This window comes from Euprymna scolopes, chromosome 35, assembly GCF_053919585.1.
Source record: "Euprymna scolopes isolate OS-2025 chromosome 35, ASM5391958v1, whole genome shotgun sequence".
In the NCBI taxonomy this organism is placed as follows: domain Eukaryota; kingdom Metazoa; phylum Mollusca; class Cephalopoda; order Sepiida; family Sepiolidae; genus Euprymna; species Euprymna scolopes.
The window spans coordinates 15,082,814-15,104,157 of NC_136516.1; the positions used below are offsets into that span (position 1 = coordinate 15,082,814).

General features: G+C 32.8%; 1 protein-coding gene across 1 annotated transcript in view; it reads left to right on the forward strand.

The window, feature by feature from the left end:
• The window catches only part of LOC145259703 (putative arginine--tRNA ligase, mitochondrial), a 72,441-nt gene that overhangs the window by 34,511 nt on the left and 16,586 nt on the right, over positions 1 to 21,344 (forward strand). The window contains exons 10-15 of the mRNA XM_080117377.1: positions 4,127 to 4,233; positions 7,600 to 7,695; positions 10,976 to 11,036; positions 15,959 to 16,035; positions 18,657 to 18,790; positions 20,834 to 21,011. Of these exons, the coding sequence (XP_079973503.1) occupies positions 4,127 to 4,233; positions 7,600 to 7,695; positions 10,976 to 11,036; positions 15,959 to 16,035; positions 18,657 to 18,790; positions 20,834 to 21,011 (653 nt within the window). The remainder of the gene's footprint in view (positions 1 to 4,126; positions 4,234 to 7,599; positions 7,696 to 10,975; positions 11,037 to 15,958; positions 16,036 to 18,656; positions 18,791 to 20,833; positions 21,012 to 21,344) is intronic.

Genomic DNA, 21,344 nt, shown 5'->3' on the forward strand with positions numbered 1-21,344 from the left:
TATCAGAATCGGAAAAATTTGAGCCTATTTTCTGATGCCAAAACCGATTCCTTAACTTATCTTTTTTATTTGATTTTGGTTTAAGAAACATCTTCCACTGCTTGTAGTGATAATAATGAAATAAATATTTATTGATTTAAACTTTAAGTAAGACTAAAATCTCTAGATCATCCCCCTCACGAGTGTGTTTTTTCGTTTGATAAAATACATGCACATTTAAGATGTGTCTTTACGATAATCGGGGTAAAATAACACTTTTATAGTTAAATATTTAGACATTTATAAAGAATTGGAATCGGAATCGGTACATGTATCGGAATCGGGAAAAATATTGGAATCGTCCCACTACTAGTAAGTATATTATGCTTTAAAGATTACAAGCAGAAGTGTAAAAATATTTAATACAATATTCAGTAATTCACGCAAAATATAGATTAGGAAATAGAATGTGTAGGTGAGATTTAGTCTCATTTGGAATTTAATGTTGGGTTATTTTGACAGAAAAAAAAAAATAGCTATAGTTGACAAATTCACTACTTAGGAAGCTCCATAAGCAAGGAAGGCTGTATCAGTAGTTGTGCAGGATAGGTAAGACCTCAGAAGCTCTGTGGTACCAGTGTAAAAGAATTCTGGTGAAAGGACTGACCCTCTCAATTATTGCCTTATCAATCTCCTTCTCCTCTTCGCTAAAATCTTTGAGACCTTAATTAATCAAGCACTAGTTCACCACCTCGCAAAAGTAAATCTTCTCTCTGACAAACAGTATGGATTCAGGCAATGTCATTCTATTGTAAATATTTTAACAGTTATCTCTGAATGCACATACCATTTTTTTTTTACACAGGAATCACCACATTATCAAGGCCAAGAGGCCACTCAAGGATAAGAGTTAAAGAGAGTAGAAATTGGACAATATAGTAATCGTTAGTAATGAAAATTCGGTAAATTTGATAACTTATATGGAACGGCTCATCAAGAACTTATTTACTTTAGACTTGGACACAACCATATTGTAGTCAGCTGGAAAGCAGGAAAACGGAAGACAATTCCACAGGCGTGCAGTTCTAAGAAAGAAGCTTTGTTCATGGAATCTACGTTTAGGTTTAGGCACAGATAAAGAGTGGGGGGAATTATTGATAGTGTTTTCAGCTAGACGAGTGTTTCTTGTGAAAGTTTGGCGAGGGGGGACCATAGACTTAAGCTTAGTCGAACACTTTCCATGAAAGTAACGATACAACAGAGACAAACTCGCAACATCTCTTCTGTGAGATAGAGGTTGCAGGGAAGAGAAAAGGATATCGCCTACGAGGCTACGAAGTCTTTTTTGAACTCTATCAAGGCAGGACAAGTAGCCTTTGATATATCCAAGGCCTTTGTCCTGGCACAAAGGTCTGCTAATGAAAATTAAATCGTACGGTATAACTAGACGTACACTAAATATAAGTAGCTCCTTCTTAGACAATAGGACCATCCCGGTTGTCATTGATGGAAATTCATCCAAGCAGCATAACATTAATGCAGGAGTACCTCAGTGGTCGATCCTTGGACCACTATTATTCCTGATATTCATAAACGACCTCCCTGATAATACAAAATGTATTTAATAGGACATTATCTTACAAAAATAGAAAGGAAAAAAGAAAAAATATTTTAACAGTCATCTCTGAACGCATATACCATATACGGCAGGCAAAGCCAGGGCTGTAGCCTTTAATATATCCAAGGTCTTTGACAAAGTCTGGTATGAAGGGCTGCTAATGAAAATTAAATACTATGGTATAACTGGATGTATACTAAATATAATTAGACAATAGGACCATCCAGGTTGTCATTGATGGTCGTGCAATCCAAGCAGCATAACATTAATGCAGGAGTACCTCAGTGGTCGATTCTTGGACCACTATTATTCCTGATATTCATAAACGACCTCCCTGATAATATTATGTCCGAGATGGGTATATTTGCTAATGATATAATGCTCTATAACATGCATGAGGGAAAAACGGATGTAGATAAATCCAAGACAATGGCAGAATCATTAGAAAATTAACTCCAGACTGTAGTGGAATGCGGCTGCAAATGGATGGTAACATTTAATGCCAGTAATACTAAGTTGATCTCCTTTAATAATTACAAGATATCCACAACAAATAACACTCTGTCTTCAAACTCCTTGGCCTAATATTTACGGGTAATATGAACTGGAACAAATACATTGAGGACATTGCAAAGGCTGCTGCAAAGAAAATGGGTTCCCTCTATCGAGCTAGAAGACTACTCACGTCTGAGAGTATTCTGTAATGGCCACCATTCACTCATGCATGAAGCATTGTTGCCACATCTGGGCTGGTGCATCTACTACTAGTCCCTCCCTCTTGGATAAAGTCCAAAAAAGAGTTTCCAATCTAATATATCCCATTTTGTCAACTAAGCTCCAACCCCTGCCCCATCACCGCAATGTTGCATCTCTGTGTCTGTTTTACAAATATTTTAATGGAATGTGTTCTGATGAACTTGTTACACTTGTGCCCCCTCAACGTATCTCCCTGATAAACCTGCTTAGCAACAAAATCTTACCCGTTCACTGTTGAGGTCCCAAAATGCCAGAAAGCTAATAGTTTCTTCAGTCGAACAGCTAGACTTTTGAATTCCCTTCCTGCTACATGCTTCTCTGATTGTACTGATAAGTAGAAGTTTAAATGTAATGTAAACCAACATCTTGTTAATCTTTCCTAGGTATGGTCCCGACCCCTTGCGTCCAAGTGACGATATGCCTTGTTGTGGGTGGATGTGAGTACACAAAAAAAAAAATTTACCTTCAGATCTAAGTCAGAATTTTATAACAGTAACGTCTGGTCCACACAGCTATATGGAAAGTAAAACTTGGCGTCTCAGAATCAACCCAAACAAGAAATTAGACGCGTTTGATTCCAAGTGCTTTAGAAGATCAAATGGAGTGATCAAATTTTTTTATATTTTTTTTTATTCTTTTTCGCCCCAAACAAGGCATATCATCACTGGGATGTAAGGGTCTACTACTTGGGAATGTGTCTAACAAGGGAATGTGGGGAATTGAGAATCAAGATATCTATTCACATTACATTTAAACTTCTGCAGGTTAGTACAGTTAGGGAAGCAGGAAACAGGGAGGGAATTCCAAAGTCTAGCGGTCCGAAGCTATTAGAATAGAAGGCTTTTCAGAATCTGGGGACCTCAACAGTGAAGGGATGGGACTTTGCTGCTTGTCGGGTTAGTCAGGAGTATCTACACTGAGGAGGCACAAGGGTTGTAAGTTCATCAGAGAACATTCCATTAAAGTACTCGTGAAACAGTTACAGAGATGAAACATTCTAATGATGGGACAGAGTTTGAAATTTGGCCAATTGTGCAGAACCTGTTAGATTTGAGATTTTTTCTTGGGTCCGATCTAAAATTGAGACACCAGTTCAGAAGTGGCACAATACTCCATGTATTGGCGTATCGTGGCTTTGTAAAGGGGTAAGATACACTCTGGTGTGAGTGATTTTCTAGCATGCTAACATTTTTAACTAATGTTTATTTTCTGTTGAAGAGCGCATCTCTCTCTCTCTCTCTCTCTCTATATATATATATATATATATATATATATATATATAGATAGATGTTGTTTGTATTGGTTCCAGCAATATGTTTTGAATGAATTCAATTATTTACGAAAGTGCATTTTTACCTAAATGCGAGTTGGGAATAATTTTCCCTTTAACCAATTTGGTACTCCCACATGGGGAGCGGTAAAATAAATAAAAACAACAGTAGATCTTACATATATATATATATGTAAGATCTACTGTTATTTTTATTTATTTTTTGTTAACGATTCTGTGTTATTTAATTGTTACATTGTTACGTTCACTTGGACGTTTTGAGGGAGTTACCTGCCCTTTGTTTATATTCTTGTCGCCCTTCTTATTTGGGAAATATCTTTTGTTATTATTAAATTTTTATTTATTAAACATTTGAATATTTTTATTCAGATATCTATTAAATAATTTTTACGCGCATAAAAATAAAATTAATATATATATATATATATATATATATATATATATATGTACATACATACACATATCCTTTTTTCCCTTTTCAGAGACTTGGTATTTCTTTTACCGTCCACCATGGAGAATCCATGTATGCCAAATCGGCACAAAATTTGCTGAAAGACTTACAGTGCTCAGGGTTATTACAGACTGACCAGTATGTACTCGGACAATTTTTTTGTTTTGTTCAAAAAATTCTCTCATTAACAAAAGTGAACATTGTTTTTTTTTGTTTTGTTTTTTTTTACTTTTTTTACTTAACAAAAACTGGAGGTCATTTTAGGATAAGTGTTGGGTACATGGTGAGAAAATATGATCAGTTATGGTGGAACTTGGGTAAAGTGTGCATTATTTTAAAGGACGGCTCAGTCGGAATTTATTCACATTAGATTTGAAGATGATCATGTTATAGTCAGTCGGGAAGCGGACACTATATATATATATATATATATATATATATATATATATATATATATTGCATTCTCTCCTCCTCTTTGTGCTCCTCCAATCATTTATGTTTCATTGCTTACACGTTGAAGTACCAGTATATAAAAATCACTCCAGACAAGACATGAAGTCACTTGATGTAAGTATTGTATAGTCGGTTTTCTCTGTAACGATTTATCTGTTTATTGTTGTCACGTATATATAATCACGTTTGTTGCACTTCTACAAAGATGCGTGCTGCTAATAAATATATACACTCTGGCTTGTTCCAGCGGTTTTGACAATCAAACACGAAGACAGTTTCATAACAAAACTGTATTTATTTATTATTTTGTCGATCTATGGTCATCAGATATGTCGTGCAAGGATGGTGAAAGATGGAGGTTGGGGTTGACGAACTAATGACATAACGATCGTGCGGCTCTCTCTGTCTCTCCGTTTTTGTTTTTGTTTGCTGGACCTCTTGCTTTTATTGACAAATTCTTTCTTTGTTTCAGCAGAGATCAATATGTGTGTATAAAGTCTGACCTGGTATTTTCTTTGTTCTCTGTTAACCTGGAATTTTTTGCGTGTGTGCACAATCTCCAAATTCTTTTATCCAACATAAGAAGCTATAAAAAATACTTCAAGATTAAAAACTTGCCAATGATAAGTGTCAGATGGAATAGATTCTGACTCAGAAAACAGCAATTCTTCCCTCTTTGTCAGAAACATCGCTCATAGAATGTGAGGACTAAAGGACAAATTAAGAATATAATGCTAGGAATGTTCTGAGATTATTTGTTTACCTCGATCAGTATTTTCATGGTAGATGCTCTATTGCGCGTCAACGTCTGTTTTTCCTCGGATAAAACCTTTCAGCAAGAACTCGTCTTTCTGCCAACACTGTAAGGAACTCACCTTTCTCCCTCTCTCTACCTAAAATCAAACAGAACTTCTATGAACAGAGTTTTTTTCCAAGAAGTTCAATGTTAACAAATAATAATTGTCAAACTCATTAACTAATTAACTCAATAATCCTCATCCTCAAGTGGCCTATTCGCCTTGATAAGTGGTGACTTAGTTCATGAAAGAAAGAAGAAAAATTCTCACCTGTGGAACATGTTTCCATGAGAATCCTTTACTAAAGACTACAACATGGTCATATTCAAGTTGAATGTAAACAAATATTGTCTTGTGAATTAATTATAGTTCGCAGTCCTTTCATAGTATTGTTCCATTATCTAATCGACAATCTCACTGACCCTTATCCTCGAATGGCTTTTGGTCTTGGTAGTATAGACAAGAAAAATTTACTTAAGTTTTTTTTTTATGCATAATATTTTTTTTTTGGTGGAAATAAAATATGAAAAAATATTTCCCTTTTAGTTCTAACACATTGCTCAATACGTTCCAGGCCTAACTAATAAAACAACTTTTGGAACTTGTACAGTTTAATCAAGACATTAAAAAATGAAAATATCGAAAAAAAAAAAAAAGTTATATTGTACGTATCCGTTATGGAACGAAGTTCTCTGAAAAAAAAATTTCACTTAATTTCATCAAGTAGTTTTTTTGTTTTTTTTACAGCGAAAAAAAACATTTCTTATGATACCAAGCAAAAAGTTCAATGTTTAAGAAGAAAAGCTAGTAATAAAGATGGGGAGGGAGTGTCTCGGCGCTTTACATAGAGTTATCTCCCCATGGCATGTTAAAAATTTCCATAATGGCTGACTTCAACGTGCTCTCATAAAAACATGTAAAAAACCTGAAAAAAAAAAAAAATACTCGATCAAATTAAATGAAATTATTTTTCGGAGATCTTCAGTCCAAAATGGATATACGTACAATATAACCTTTTATTTTCGATATTTTACTTTTTTAATGTCTTGATTAAACTGTACAAGTACCCAACTTTTAAACAAAATTCAATTTCAAAACACTTGAAAAATCTGAAGGTCAGCTAACGTGCTTCATAATTTCCGACATAACTCTACCGGAAGCGGTGACAAGGCGAATCATTTCCTTCACTTTTACTGTTCTTCAGTATTTCTATTGTGAAGCGATTTATTGAGATAAAATATTAGAAAAAGACATTATTGAAAACGTATACAATAAAAATTAATAAAATTATAAAAAGATGATAATAGCACAAATTATTCTTTATTTGCACTTTTAATAACAAAATTAAAAAAAAATAAAAAGTTTTTATTTTATTTGAAATTTTATAAGAAATATATGTTTATGAAAATATTAAAAATAAAAGTTGTTTAATTGAATTTATATAATAAATATATGTTTATGAAAGTATTAAATTAAAATTATTGAAATCAAAATAAATAATTTGGTGTTTGTTAAGATAGTCGACAGATCGATTTTTGAAAAATATGTTGTTTTAAGCAAAAACAAAAGTACTTACTTGTCATGTTGAAAATAGTAATATGTCCCAAAATTACGAAAATTCAAAAAGTACTTTTTACAGAAAAATTGGGGAAAATTGCGTTTTTTCCTAGATGTAAACACATTGAAGATTGTGAACACAGGGGACATACTTATCTCTCTTTTCAACACTTTAATGGCGAACGTTTCTTTTTAAGATCATAGCAATGGATTTTTTTTTTTTTTTTACTAAAAACACAATAGCAGTTGTTCTATTCAATGGATTTTCGGAATTTTTGGATATATTACTATTTTCGACATGACAATTACTATTTTCGACATGACAATTAAGTAAGTATTGTTGTTTTTAAAAAATCGATCTGTCGACTTTATCTTAATAAACACCAATGATTGGTGTGGGAGAAAAAAAGCGAAGGAACTGATTTACCTTGTCATTGCTTTCGGTAGCGCTATGCCGGAAATTAGGAAGGACATTAGTTAACTATAACCAATCTGAAATTTTGTGTATTAATAAAGCACTGCTTTCTGATGGAAAAAAAAATACTGTTCAAACAAAGCAATGACTTATTCAGACATTGTTCCATTAGAAACAATGGTCAAGAAAAAGTTGTATTTCAAAATTGATACATAAGTTAAACGTGTATGTTGACTCTTATTGATTTGAATGTAAATTTTTCATGGATGTTTCTCGTTTTAGAAAAACCGGTGTTGGATTTGTGGATGTGTCAGATGAACGGAACTCCTCACGTGTCACTTTGTCTAAAAGTGATGGAACAACATTGTATTTAACACGGTAAGCTGATCTTGTTCTATTTTTTAATCCTTTCTACACGTTTTGCCTTATATATGTGTGTGTTTATATATATGTGTGTGTGTGTGTTTATATATATGTGTGTGTGTGTGTTTATATATATGTGTGTGTGTGTTTATATATATGTGTGTGTGTGTTTATATATATGTGTGTGTGTTTATATATGTGTGTGTGTGTGTTTATATATATGTGTGTGTGTGTTTATATATATGTGTGTGTGTGTGTTTATATATATATGTGTGTGTGTGTTTATATATGTGTGTGTGTGTGTTTATATGTGTGTGTGTGTGTGTGTGTGTGTGTTTATATATATGTGTGTGTGTGTTTATATATATGTGTGTGTGTTTATATATGTGTGTGTGTGTGTTTATATATATGTGTGTGTGTGTGTTTATATATATGTGTGTGTGTGTTTATATATATGTGTGTGTGTGTTTATATATGTGTGTGTGTGTGTGTGTTTATATATATGTGTGTGTGTGTGTTTATATATATGTGTGTGTGTGTGTTTATATATATGTGTGTATACGGCACAATCTTATATATATATGTGTGTGTGTGTGTTTATATATATGTGTGTGTGTGTGTTTATATATATGTGTGTGTGTGTGTGTTTATATATATGTGTGTATACGGCACAATCAGGGTTGACACACCAGTTCTCGCCAGATCACCAAAGTTAAGCAACGTTGAGCCTTGCCAGTACCAGATGGGTGACTATTTGGGAAGGCGAGACGCTGTATGTACCACGAGGTAAAATACCAGGTTGAGAAACTGGCGCAGTCTATCCTTCTCTCAAGTGTGGAAGGGATTCTCTTAATCCGTGGTAGGCAACCTGTCTAGTGATGGCGTCACAATAAAAAATACCCTTGGTAGCCCTGGCAAAGCATCAAGTATTCAGCAACTGACAAGATTCAAATTACACTACAAACCTGTGTAGTGAGTTCAATCTCGGCTATGGCTGCACTGGGGCAAGGATGGGGGTGGAGGACACCTTTTGGTCATGGTCACCCGACAAAGGAAGGATTGGACCTAGTAATTCACTCCTGTTCGTCTGTTCGCACTTTTCTCAATAACCACGCCTTGGACTTTTTTTAAATTTTGCACAAACATTAGTCATTGTGAAAGTGAATTTTTGCCCTAACAGATTTTCCGGGATAACTCTGGTTGCCCCTCCATGGGGGATTATAGGGGTAAAATTGCTCCCAAGTTGTTCATTCATTCGTTTGTTGGCACTTTTCTCAATAACCATGCCTTGAATTTTAAAAAAATTGTGCAAAAACATTAGTCATGGTGAAAGTAAATTTTTGCCAGAATGGATTTTCCGAGATAACTCTGGTTGCCTCCCTAGAGGGTATTATAGCGATAAAATTGCCCCAAAATCGTTTGTCTGTTAGTTTGTTCACATTTTCCTCAATAACGACGCCTTAGATTTTTTTGAAATTTTGCACAAACATTAGTCAATTTTTACCAGAACAGATTTTCCAGGATAACTCTGGTTGATCCCCTAGGGGACATTAAAAGAGGTAAAATTGCTCCCAAATTGTTCATCCGTTCATTTGTTTGCACTTTTCTTATTAACCACGCTTTGGATTTTTAAAAAATTTTGCACAAACATTAGTCATGGTGAAAATAATTTTTTTTGCTTGTGGAGGGGAACCCTGCATGCTTGGCTTGGTCACTTCAAATTATAAAAAAAACTCTGCTTTGAATTAAAAAAGATTGCTACTAAATTAAAACGGCTCAAATAAAACGAAAGTTCAACTTCAAATAAAAACATTCACAACAAATATTTGTTACAACCGCTAAAAATGATTTTCCTTTCTCAGTGTATCCAAAAATAAATGGAATTATCTGTCTATGGAACATAATACTTTGGTGCTGCTTTCCAGCTGACTACTACATGGTCGCTTTCAAGTCCAGTGTTTACAAATTCTTGTTAAGCCGATTTCCTAAAAAAATCAAATTCTGTTCAATCCTAGCCATTGTTACCTAGCCATTGTTACCTAGCCACAAAACAAACTCTTTAACTTTTATTTATGAGCATTGATAAGCTTTGACTTGTTAGTACATAAAATATCTTAACTTTGAAGTAAAAGGGTTCAGTTTAAAGTAAAAAAAAACGGTCAACTTCAAATTAGGAGAGCTAGACTCTAATTATGAGAGTTCAACTTTAAATTAAGAGAGCTCAGTGTTTAATTAGTAAAGCTCAACTTTGAATTAAGAAATCTCAATTTTGAGTTAATAATGCTCAACATTTAATTAGTAAAGCTCAACTCTGAATTAAGAGAGGTCAGTGTTTAATTAGTAAAGTGTAACTTTAAAAATTAAAAAAGCTCAATATTTAATTAGTAAAGCTCAACTTTGAATGGAGAAAGTTGAATGTTTGGCACTTGTACAGTTTAGTCACGACATTCAAAAATGAAAATATCGAAAAAAGGTTATATTGTACGTATCCGTTTTGGACTGAAGATCTCAGAAAAAAAAATTTCATTTAATTTGATCGAGTAGTTTTTTTTTTTTTTTGTTTACAGCGGAAAAACACGTTCTTATGAGAGCGCGTTGAAGTCAGCCTTTGTGAAATTTGCTGAAGCTGAACAGCATGCTACGGGGAGATAACTCAATGTAAAGTGCCGACACTCCCTCCCCATCTTTAATTCTAGCTTTTCTTCCTAAAAATCGAACCTTTTGCTCGGTATCATAACAAATTGTTTTTTTGCTGTAAAAAAAAAACTGCTTGATGAAATTAAGTGAAATTTTTTTTCAGAGAACTTCGTTTCATAACGAATACGTGAAATATAACCTTTTTTTCGATATTTTCATTTTTTAATGTTTTGACTAAACTGTACAAGTACCAAATGTTTAATAAGTAAAGTCAACTTTGAATTAAGACAACTCTAACTCTAGATTACGAAATCATAATTTTGAATTAAAAGTACTTAAACTTTTAATTAATTAAGCTCAACTTTAAGTAAAAATGGATCAAACTTTAAAGAAAAGCTCAAACTTGAAAAAAGAAATTGAATTTCAAATAAAAAAAGCTTATCCTCAAATTAATAAAATTCAACTTCAAATTAAATTAATTGGCTCATTTGTTTGTGTTCACATTATTAGTTAATAAAAATTAAGATTTAAAGGTATGTCAATAAATTTAACCTCTTATAAAAATATATTACATTTTTTTTATTTCACTTAAAAATTTTGTAAAATCAACACTGCAGCTCTTAACCCAAATATTTCTATCTTTTTATTTTGTTTGTAGAGATTTAAGCGCAGCTAAAGACAGGAAGAAAAAGTATAATTTCCACAAAATTCACTATGTCGTAAGTAACTATGTTGTAATTGTCTCTCCTTCATTTTTATTCTAATTGGTATTCACAAAAATGTTTAGTAAAATTTTTTTTTACATGACACACTAATACTCTTTTTTTGTTGGCTCAGAATATTCAAAAATTATTATCTTTGAACCATCTACAAGTTATCTCCCCTGAATTATTACTTGCCAACCAAAGAATGTATTCTTCTATCCAGGTTGTTTGTATTCAGTATGGTTGGATTGCAAAAAGGATTTTCAATTTTATTAATGATGACATGAGTAGTATTTTATGTGTGTGTGTGGGGGTGGGTGGGATCATACTTTATAAAATAAATAAAAACCTTTTCAATTGAAATCTATGTTTAATTCAGAAAAGTTTCTGATGGGTAGCTAATCTGTATAAGTCCTGGAGATGAAAAAGAGTTTTCAATGGATAGCTAATTTGAATAAGTTTTGAACTTTAAAATTTTGCAGACACTGAGCAAAGATCTTTTATGTGCAGACACGAAAAATTATCTGAGAATTCTAAAAGATTCAGTATTTTAATGGAGCGATTACAATTTCTGATTAGTTGCTAGCGGAACGTGGATCTATTTGATTCGTCAGTTTCTATTGCCAGTGTCTATAAGTAGAACCTTCCAACTTTCTTTAATTATATCCTTTAATTATATAAAAAATATTGCAGCATTATTATTATAATTATTATTATTATTAGTATTATTATTATTATTATTATTTATTATTATTATTATCATTATTCATTCACTCACTCATTCCCTCAATCCCTCCCTCCCGATATTTTATTCCTTGTATATATACTTTTAATAATACTTACATTAAGTCTTATATATATATAATCAGGATTAATCAGCCCAACACTAATATATATATATATATATATATATATATATATATATATATATATATATTAGTGTTGGGCTGATTAATCGGCATTGAGAATCGAAAAAAATCAGAACTGTTTGGGATATTGGAATCTGAAGAATTTGTGCCTATTTTCCAATGCCCAAAACGATTTCCTTAATTATCTTTTTTTAATTGGTTTTGTTTTAAAATCTTCCACTTCTAGTAATAAGATATTAAATATTTATTGATTTTGAACTACCAGAAAAATTTAGAGTTCATCCCCCCCCCCCACAAGTGTATTTTTACGTTTGAGAAAATATATGCACATTTAACATGTGTTTTTACGGTAATCAGAAAAAAATAAGTCTTATAGTTTTACAGATTTATAAAGAATTGGAATCAGTAATTGTATCGGAATCAGAAATTTAGTACGGAATTGGTAATTGTATTGGAATCTGGAAAAATATTGGAATCGTCCCATCACTAATAACATATTTTAAAAATAAATAAAAAAAAAGAAGTTGCTTTCAAGTCAGTGCTATATATATGTGTGTGTGTATGTTTTTCAGCTAAAATGCTGAATTTCTTCACATTTTAAAATTAGGAAATGGCTTCATAAAAAACCTAAAAACATGTACATTATAAGTGTGAATATAATTTTAAATATTTCAAACAATCCTCTATTTAGACATTATCAAGTCTGAACAAAACTTTCTATTCAACTTTCTCTTGATGATTTTCTCATGCCTGCATGCAACCTTTGCTTTGACATGAAGATTTACATTTGTGATCTGCAAAGAGAATTTCTCTTTTATTTTTATTAATATCTATTAGGTTGGTGCAAAAATAATGTTTTTTGATATTCAACTTCAAAGAATCATAACTCCTTTCATAATAAACTTTATTAATCGAAACAAGAACCATTAGAATTGACACATTTTTCCAACGAGAAACAAGTTTATTTATCCCATTAGTGTAGAAATCCAGAGTTCTGGAAACGATGAAGTCATTGAAGGCTGATTTGGCATCATTTCAGTTTTTGAAGCATTTTTTGTGCAGGAAGTTGTTAAGATGCTTGAAAAAGTGATAATTGGTGGGTAAGAGGTATGGTGAATATGGCAGATGAGGCAGAGTCTTGTAGCCCAATTCGTTCAGATTCTGCAGGGTCAATTGAGCAACATACAAGTGAGCATTGTCATGGAAGAGAATTGGCTCTTCATATTGACCAATCTAGGGCACTTACGTTGGAGCTTCTGGTGCATTTTGTCAATTTGTCGGTAGTACTTTTCTGCCGTAATCATTTCACCCAGATTCAAGAAACTATGATAGATGAGACCGACCACAGACCACCAAACACTGACCATAACCTTTTTTTGGTGCAATTTTGGCTTTGGGAAGTGTTGTGGAGCTTCTCCAGCATTCAACCACTGTGCCGAACGTCACCGGTTGTCATAGAGGATCCATTTCTCATTACATGTCACAATCCGCTCAAGAAATGGGTCATTTTTGTTGTGCAGAAGGAACATAGAAGACACCTCAAAATGACAGTTTTTTTGATTATTGTTCAATTCATGCGACCCCCATTTATCCAACTTTTTTGACTTCCCTATTTGCTTTAAACAGCGAACAACTTTTGAGTGGTCGACCTTCAGTTCAACGGCAACTTCTCGTGGTTTTGAAAGGATTGGCTTCAATTAAGGCTTTCAAATGTTCATTCTCAACTGCAGTCGGCCAGCCGTGATCATCTTCATCTTCGAGGCTCTTGTCACTATTGTGAAATTTCTTGAACCATCGTTGTGCCACATGTTCACTAGTGGTTCCTGGGTCAAATGCATCATTGATATCATGAGCTGTCTCACCAGCTTTTCGGTCTAGTTTGAACTGGAACAAGAAAATCGTGTTGATTTGAATTTTGTCCATGCTGTCAAAAAACCTGCACAAAAATAAATGAAGAGATTGAGAACGGTAACGAATAACACGATTCGATAGAGCGAAAAACACGCTTCAAAATGATATATAACATGACTATATATATCAATAGATTGAATTATTTGTATTATGTATATAGTTGAATTGCAGAAAAGATTGAAATTTTATTAATGATTACATGAGTGGTATTTTTTTTTTGTGTCATACTTTTTAAAATAAATAAAACCTATTATTATCATTATTATTAATCATTACATCCTGATATTTTATTCCTTATATGTATAATGTCTATATGTCTATTTTTGTTAATTTCAACAATAATTAAATTTAGTATGAATTATCTCTCCCTGGGAGATTTGGAGGTAGTCTACCTTATATCTGAATAATTGCCCCATATTTTTTAATGTAAACATATATATATATATATATATATATATATATATATATATATATATATATTATACACACACACACAAATATAAATATAAATGCATATACATATGTTCATTGTTTTTATTTATTTATTTATTTTACTGATAAAATAGTTTTCCACAATATATATATATATATATATATATATATTATAATATTTTAAAAATAAATTAATGAAAAGGAGCATTATTTTTGCTTCTAGTTGCTTTCAATTCCATGATATATGCATGTGTGTTTGTATTTCTTAGCTAAAATGATAAATTTCTTCACATTTTTAAAATGGCTTCATAAAAAACCTAAAAACATGTACATTATAAGTGTGAATATAATTTAAAATATTTCAAACAGTCCTCTATTTAGACATTATCAAGTCTGAACAAAACTTTCTATTCAACTTTCTCTTGATGATTTTCTCATGCCTGCCTGCAATCTTTGCTTTGACATGAAGATTTACATTTGTGATATGAAAAGAGAATTTCTCTTTTTTTATTTGTTAATATGTAGTCGTTCGACATACACACATCTATCATGTTCTATGGTAGCACATCTAAGACAGTAAACGACCAAGTTCTCTCCGATTCTCTCTCCTCTGATCTTGAGCACGTGGTACAATGGGGAAAGGAGTGGCTGGTTACTTTTAATGCATCTAAAACCAAGCTTCTCTCTTTACATCATCAACGTTCTGATCCCCATCTGGCATCAATTAAAATGAATGGCTCTCGTCTTGAGGAGGCCTCAAGTTTTGACAAGCTTCTGGGCTTGACCTTTACTCCTGATCTAAAATGGAACACGTACATCGAATCTGTTGCCAAGGCCGCTGGAAAAATGGTGGGATCCTTCTATCGATCCAGTAGATATCTCACTGCTGATGCAATTCTCTATTTATATAAGAGCCAGGTACGTCCAAGGATGGAATACTGTTGCCGCATCTGCTTAAGCCAAGTAATTTGTTTATTGACAAAATGAGATCATTGTCAATTTTTAAAAACCTTAAACCTATCAAAAACTCTCATGTTTAAGTTCAGACCTGATCTACATGTATTTCGTTCAATTCAATTTTTTTCAATTCAATTTATTGTCAAAAAATAAAACAAGCATTCTTCAGTTGCCATATCGATATTTATACAATGTTGGCAGCTGGTTTGGCTGCCCCATACCCAGCATTACAATCTTCAAAGGAAGAAAAATAAAAAAGAGATGATACAGTAGTTCAGCACCTTGAATTGCTCCATTATTCATGCATTTATTACCTCCCTTGGAAATCTATTTCAAGGTCCAGCGATTCTGATTGAGAAAGCGTTGAGCTTTTTTTTTTTTTTTTTTTTTTTTTTTACATAGGCATCACCACATTATCAAGGCCAAGAGGTCTCTCAAGGATAAGGGTTAAAGAGTGTACAGTAGAAATTGGACAATATAGTAATCATTAGTAATGAAAATTTGGTAAATTTGATAACGTATATGGAACGGCTCATCAAGAACTTATTTCTGGTCCAAAGAAATTGTTCATTGTCAAAATAAGATCTTATTCAATTTGTATGTAACTGTGTTCAGGATTAAGGTTGGTGTGAATCAGTAACAAGCTTAATATAAGGAGAAATATTTTGACTGTGTGTTTGAAAGTTTGCTTTTTTTATAACATTTGGATTAGCACGTGACAACTCTGCACCTTTTTTTTTCAATGTTTTTTTTTTGTTGTTGTTGTAGGTTGACAATGGTCAGAAAAGTCATTTTCATAACCTCAAAGTTGTGCTCGGGAAAATGAAAGAGAATTGGGCTTTAACGTAAGTTTGTTTCACTGGTATTTCTTAATGACTCGCACATGCGTCTAAGATATGGACAGTCTCATGCCGGATTAAATTAACGTTTCATATTATTTTGGTTTCTTCGGACTACTGTTCTCACTTTCTCAACGTTTCAGTCGATGTAACCTCCGACCTTCTCCAGGTGTATCTTGTTAAACTTTGAAATCTGTATGGAATTTCGAACGGAAGCCTTTATTTAATTCACGGGGGGGGGGGGGTAGCATGTCTTTGTTCCTTCAGACATGACTGGGGAGAAGTCCTAAATAAGTCGCAGTTGTATTTTGAGTGTCACCTGCACTGAGGATTGAACCTTCTAACCTCCAGAAGATTGTAACATAGAACTAAATTTTACTAAATACTTTATCCATTATGTCATGGTGTAGTGGATAAAGTAGTTGGTAAAATCTAATATATAAACGGCTATATGTCTGTCTGTCTCCATATTTTTAAACTCTATCTCCTTCGAAACTAAAAGTTGCAGAGTAGCGCTAGGGGCCTCAAATGGTTGGATTTTTTATGAGTCATTTTTTTATGGGTCTTTAGCCAATTAAAATTGTTTTTAATGGGTCAAAAATTGTTAATCATTTTGTATGTTCATCTTAGTTTATTTTTTATTTTTAATCGGTTTATATGCGTGTCACGTTGGTACAGCGGTAACGTCACCGGTTCTAAATGCTACAGTTTTGCTTTCAATTCTAGCTGATGGCACCCAAATACTTTTTTTTTTTCGTTACTTTTGAAATCACGACTCTATAATAATATATACGAAATCTGGGCAAATTAAAATACCATATTTAAGCATATTTTACGTCTGGGCAAAGCCGCCCCCCCCCTCCCTCGCTAGCTAGTTTAGTTATGAATACAACTGCAAAATATTTAGGACTTCTATCCAGTCGGTCATAGAAAGATTCTTGAGTTTGGCAGGATACATCTGAAGAAGGTTGGAGGTTACAGTGACAGGAATGAGTGCAGGGGTCTAAAGAAACCAAATAATACGAATAATCAATCTCTATATAAAAAATTCAGAAATGTTTCAGTTCAAAAATTTCTGATCATAAATTATCAATTATGAGAAAAAAAAACATCTAAGATTATAACAACTGAAATATAGTATTTGGGGCAATTAACTTTTTTGCTTCTGTCCTACATAGGCCAGTCATTTTTTCTTTTTTTTTTTTTTTTGCTCATATCCACCCCAAACAAGGCAAATACCCACTGAGATGCAAGCAACTACGATGAATTAGGGACCATGCAAATTAGTTACAACATAATGAATTGTGTAGGAATTATACTTTTAAAAAAAAAAAACTCTGTCGTGTTCCAAACAAGGCATCTTGCCACTTAGAGCATAAGGGACTATTATTTAGGATTGTATTGAACAGGAGACTGTGGGGAGTTGAGCAGCGAGATGTCTAATCACATCTATTATATAAAGGAAAGATGTCACACATGCGTAATTCACTAAAACTATTTTGTACCATCATGATGTCATAAGTACTCGTAGTCGTGTCGGCTAAAGCGTTAGCCAGTAACTTTTTTCCCCTTCTTCTCTTCCTTTGCGTTTCAGGTTCAAGCCTGTCCGCCGTGGCTCATTTTTTTTTTTTGGTCGCATGGGCACTTGCTGCTATTTTAATTAAAAGAAAAGTTGTTTTCATTCATTTACTTTTTTTTTTTTTATGAGGGGGTGGGGAATCACGCTCACGGGCAACAAAAAGTGGTCAATATCCGAAGAATAGGTACTTCTCTTCGTATCCCTTCTGCCAAAATATCTGGTGGGGAGGTTGTTCTTTTTTTTGGGGGGGGGGGGGCGATCCCGTTCTTTTATTTTTTAAATTGTTCAATATCCTTAGTATAGCAGCTGTGTCCTAACCGAACTTCATGTTGACCTGGGCAACGCCAGGTATCCATGCTAGTTATATATAAACTACTGCAGGGTAGTGCAGCCATAGAAGCAGAAAACAGTGAGGGAATTCGAAAGTCTAGCAGTCCGAGGGAATAAATTATTAGAATAGAAGACTTTCCGATATCTAGAGACCCCGACAGTGAAGGGGAGTGATTTTGCTGCTTGTCAGATTAGATGGGAGTATGTACATCAAGAGGGCAGAAGTGCTATGAGTTCATCAGAGCGCATTCTATTAAAGTACTTGTAAATCACAGGGAAGGAACATTGCAGTGATGGGACAGAGGTTGAGTTTGGCCGATAATGCGAGATTTATTAGAGTTGCAATATTGCATCTGTGATTAAAATCACTAAAGAATAAAAGAAAAAAAAATGGAAATATTTGGGTTAAGACCTACAGTGTTGAGATATATATATATATATATATATATATATATATATATATATATATATATATATAAAAAGAATATTCTTTTACGAGAGATTAAATTGATTTACCTATTTTTACCTCCTTTTTTTATTAATCAATAGTCTGTAATGCTAGATGGGGAATCCTTTCAACCGCCAACTGATTGGTTGTAACTGTTTTCTTGTCAGCAGAAAGCAACTTTTCCCTTATAGCTGTAAATAATTAAAACCAGAAAAAAAAAAAAGACAACAGCGCCATTATTTGCTTTGTGTTTTGTTTATATTTTCACAGCACTGGTCCTCATTTCCATATTGGTTTCGGCCGTGTTCTTGGCATGAGCACAAGGAAAGGTGAAGTCGTTTTCATGAAAGACATTCTCGATGAAGCCCAAGCAATTATGCTGCAAAAGATGAGAGAAACAAAAAGTAAGTAGACCAGGATTCTTGTAGTCCAACATTTTACTTCGTTCAACCTCGGAGGATCAAACATGTGGTAATCATATTCGGCAAACAAAGAACAGGTCAAAAATTAAAAAAATACCTGAGATAATTTCGGCTTAATCATTGGAAAACATCTTTTTTTCATTTTTTTTTTCTTATTTAAAAAAAATTTTTTTTCTATTTAATTCGAAAAGAATAAACGCACAAGTGATTGCCATTTATGATAGGAAAAAAAGTGAGAATTTAGGGACTATGTACAAAGAGAAATTATTCAGGAAAAAAACGTGGAGGTCTGACCAGCATCTGTCCAAGGCCGCCTTGAAGCCCTGTAGTGTTGGCTAGATTACGATCTCATCGGGTAGCTGGTTCCATGGAGATGCCACTCAAATCGAGAATGTTGCTTGGCATTGAAGCCTCTGGTACCACCGAAGGTAGTCTTTTTTCGCGTACCTACAGAGCCTGTGATCAGGGGCAGGGGTGAGGAACAGATCCCAGTCCAGGTTGCAGATCACTGCACTATGGAACAATCTGCTGTAGTCAGTCTATGGATGACCATACAGTTGAAGACAATGCCAGATGCATCATAGCTGCTGAGCTTCGGATAATTGCCATATTTTCCAAACTTATTATCTAGCTCTATTTGTGTATCAAACACTGTCAAAGTAAATGTTGAAAATCTATATCTATAAAGTAGTAGCGTTTGTGTGTGTGTTTTTGTGTGTACAACTCCCCTACAGCGCACATCACTGGACCGATCATGACTAAACCTAACATGTTGATGGTTCTCCACCTAGAGATGGTGCACACCATTTTTCAAGGTCAAATGTACCTGAGCGTATAGCAAAGCCTAGTGCAAAGCGTGGGTATCTTTACTTGTATTTACATAAAATTTTATGTAGATACATAAAATAATATACACACACACGTGTAGATACATAAAATAATATACACACACACATGTAGATACATAAAATAATACACACACACACATGTAGATACATAAAATAATATACACACACACATGTAGATACATAAAATAATATACACACACACATGTAGATACATAAAATAATACACATACACACACACATGTAAATACATAAAATAATATACACACACACGTGTAGATACATAAAATAATATACACACACACATGTAGATACATAAAATAATATACACACACACATGTAGATACATAAAATAATACACACACACACATGTAGATACATAAAATAATATACGCACACACATGTAGATACATAAAATAATATACACACACACATGTAGATACATAAAATAATATACACACACATGTAGATACATAAAATAATATACATACACACATGTAGATACATAAAATAATACACATACACACACACATGTAAATACATAAAATAATATATGCACACACATGTAGATACATAAAATAATATACACACACACATGTAGATACATAAAATAATATACACACACACATGTAGATGCATAAAATAATATACACACACACATGTAGATACATAAAATAATATACACACACACATGTAAATACATAAAATAATATACACACACACATGTAGATACATAAAATAATACACACACACACATGTAGATACATAAAATAATATACACACACACATGTAGATACATAAAATAATATACACACACACATGTAGATACATAAAATAATATACACACACATGTAGATACATAAAATAATATACACACACATGTAGATACATAAAATAATATACACACACACATGTAGATACATAAAATAATATACACACACACATGTAGATACATAAAATAATATACACACACACATGTAGATACATAAAATAATATACACACACACATGTAGATACATAAAATAATATACACACACACATGTAGATACATAAAATAATATACACACACACATGTAAATACATAAAATAATATACACACACACATGTAGATACATAAAATAATATACACACACACATATGTGTAAGTAGATTATTCTTTGTTATTGTGTATTCTTTTCAGCCTCGAAAGATGTATCCGATGAAGATGCTGTGGCTGACATTCTTGGTGTCAGTTCGATTTTGGTTCAGGATCTGAAGGAACGAAGGAATCGCGACTATAAATTCAGTTGGGAGAAATGTTTAAATTTCAAAGCCGACTCAGGAGTGTTTTTGCAATACGCACACGCAAGACTCAACAGGTTTGTGGTAATTTTTCCTTTTCTTTTTATGTTTCTGACTTTTTTTTAGATGAGAATCGTTAATTCGTATCATTTGCGTTCTTCAGTTCTCATCTTGAATGTTATTTTCACGTCTTGTTGATGTCGAAAACCTTTCTTTTATCGATTTTCCACAGGCAAGAAATAGTTAAATGTACCAAATTTGCTTTAAATTGTTTGTATTAATTTCTTTTAATTTGAGTAATATTATTATTATCATTAATTGAATATTATAATTATTATTATTATTTATTAATTGAGCATTATTATTATTATTATTATTATTATTATTATTATTATTATTATTAATTGAAT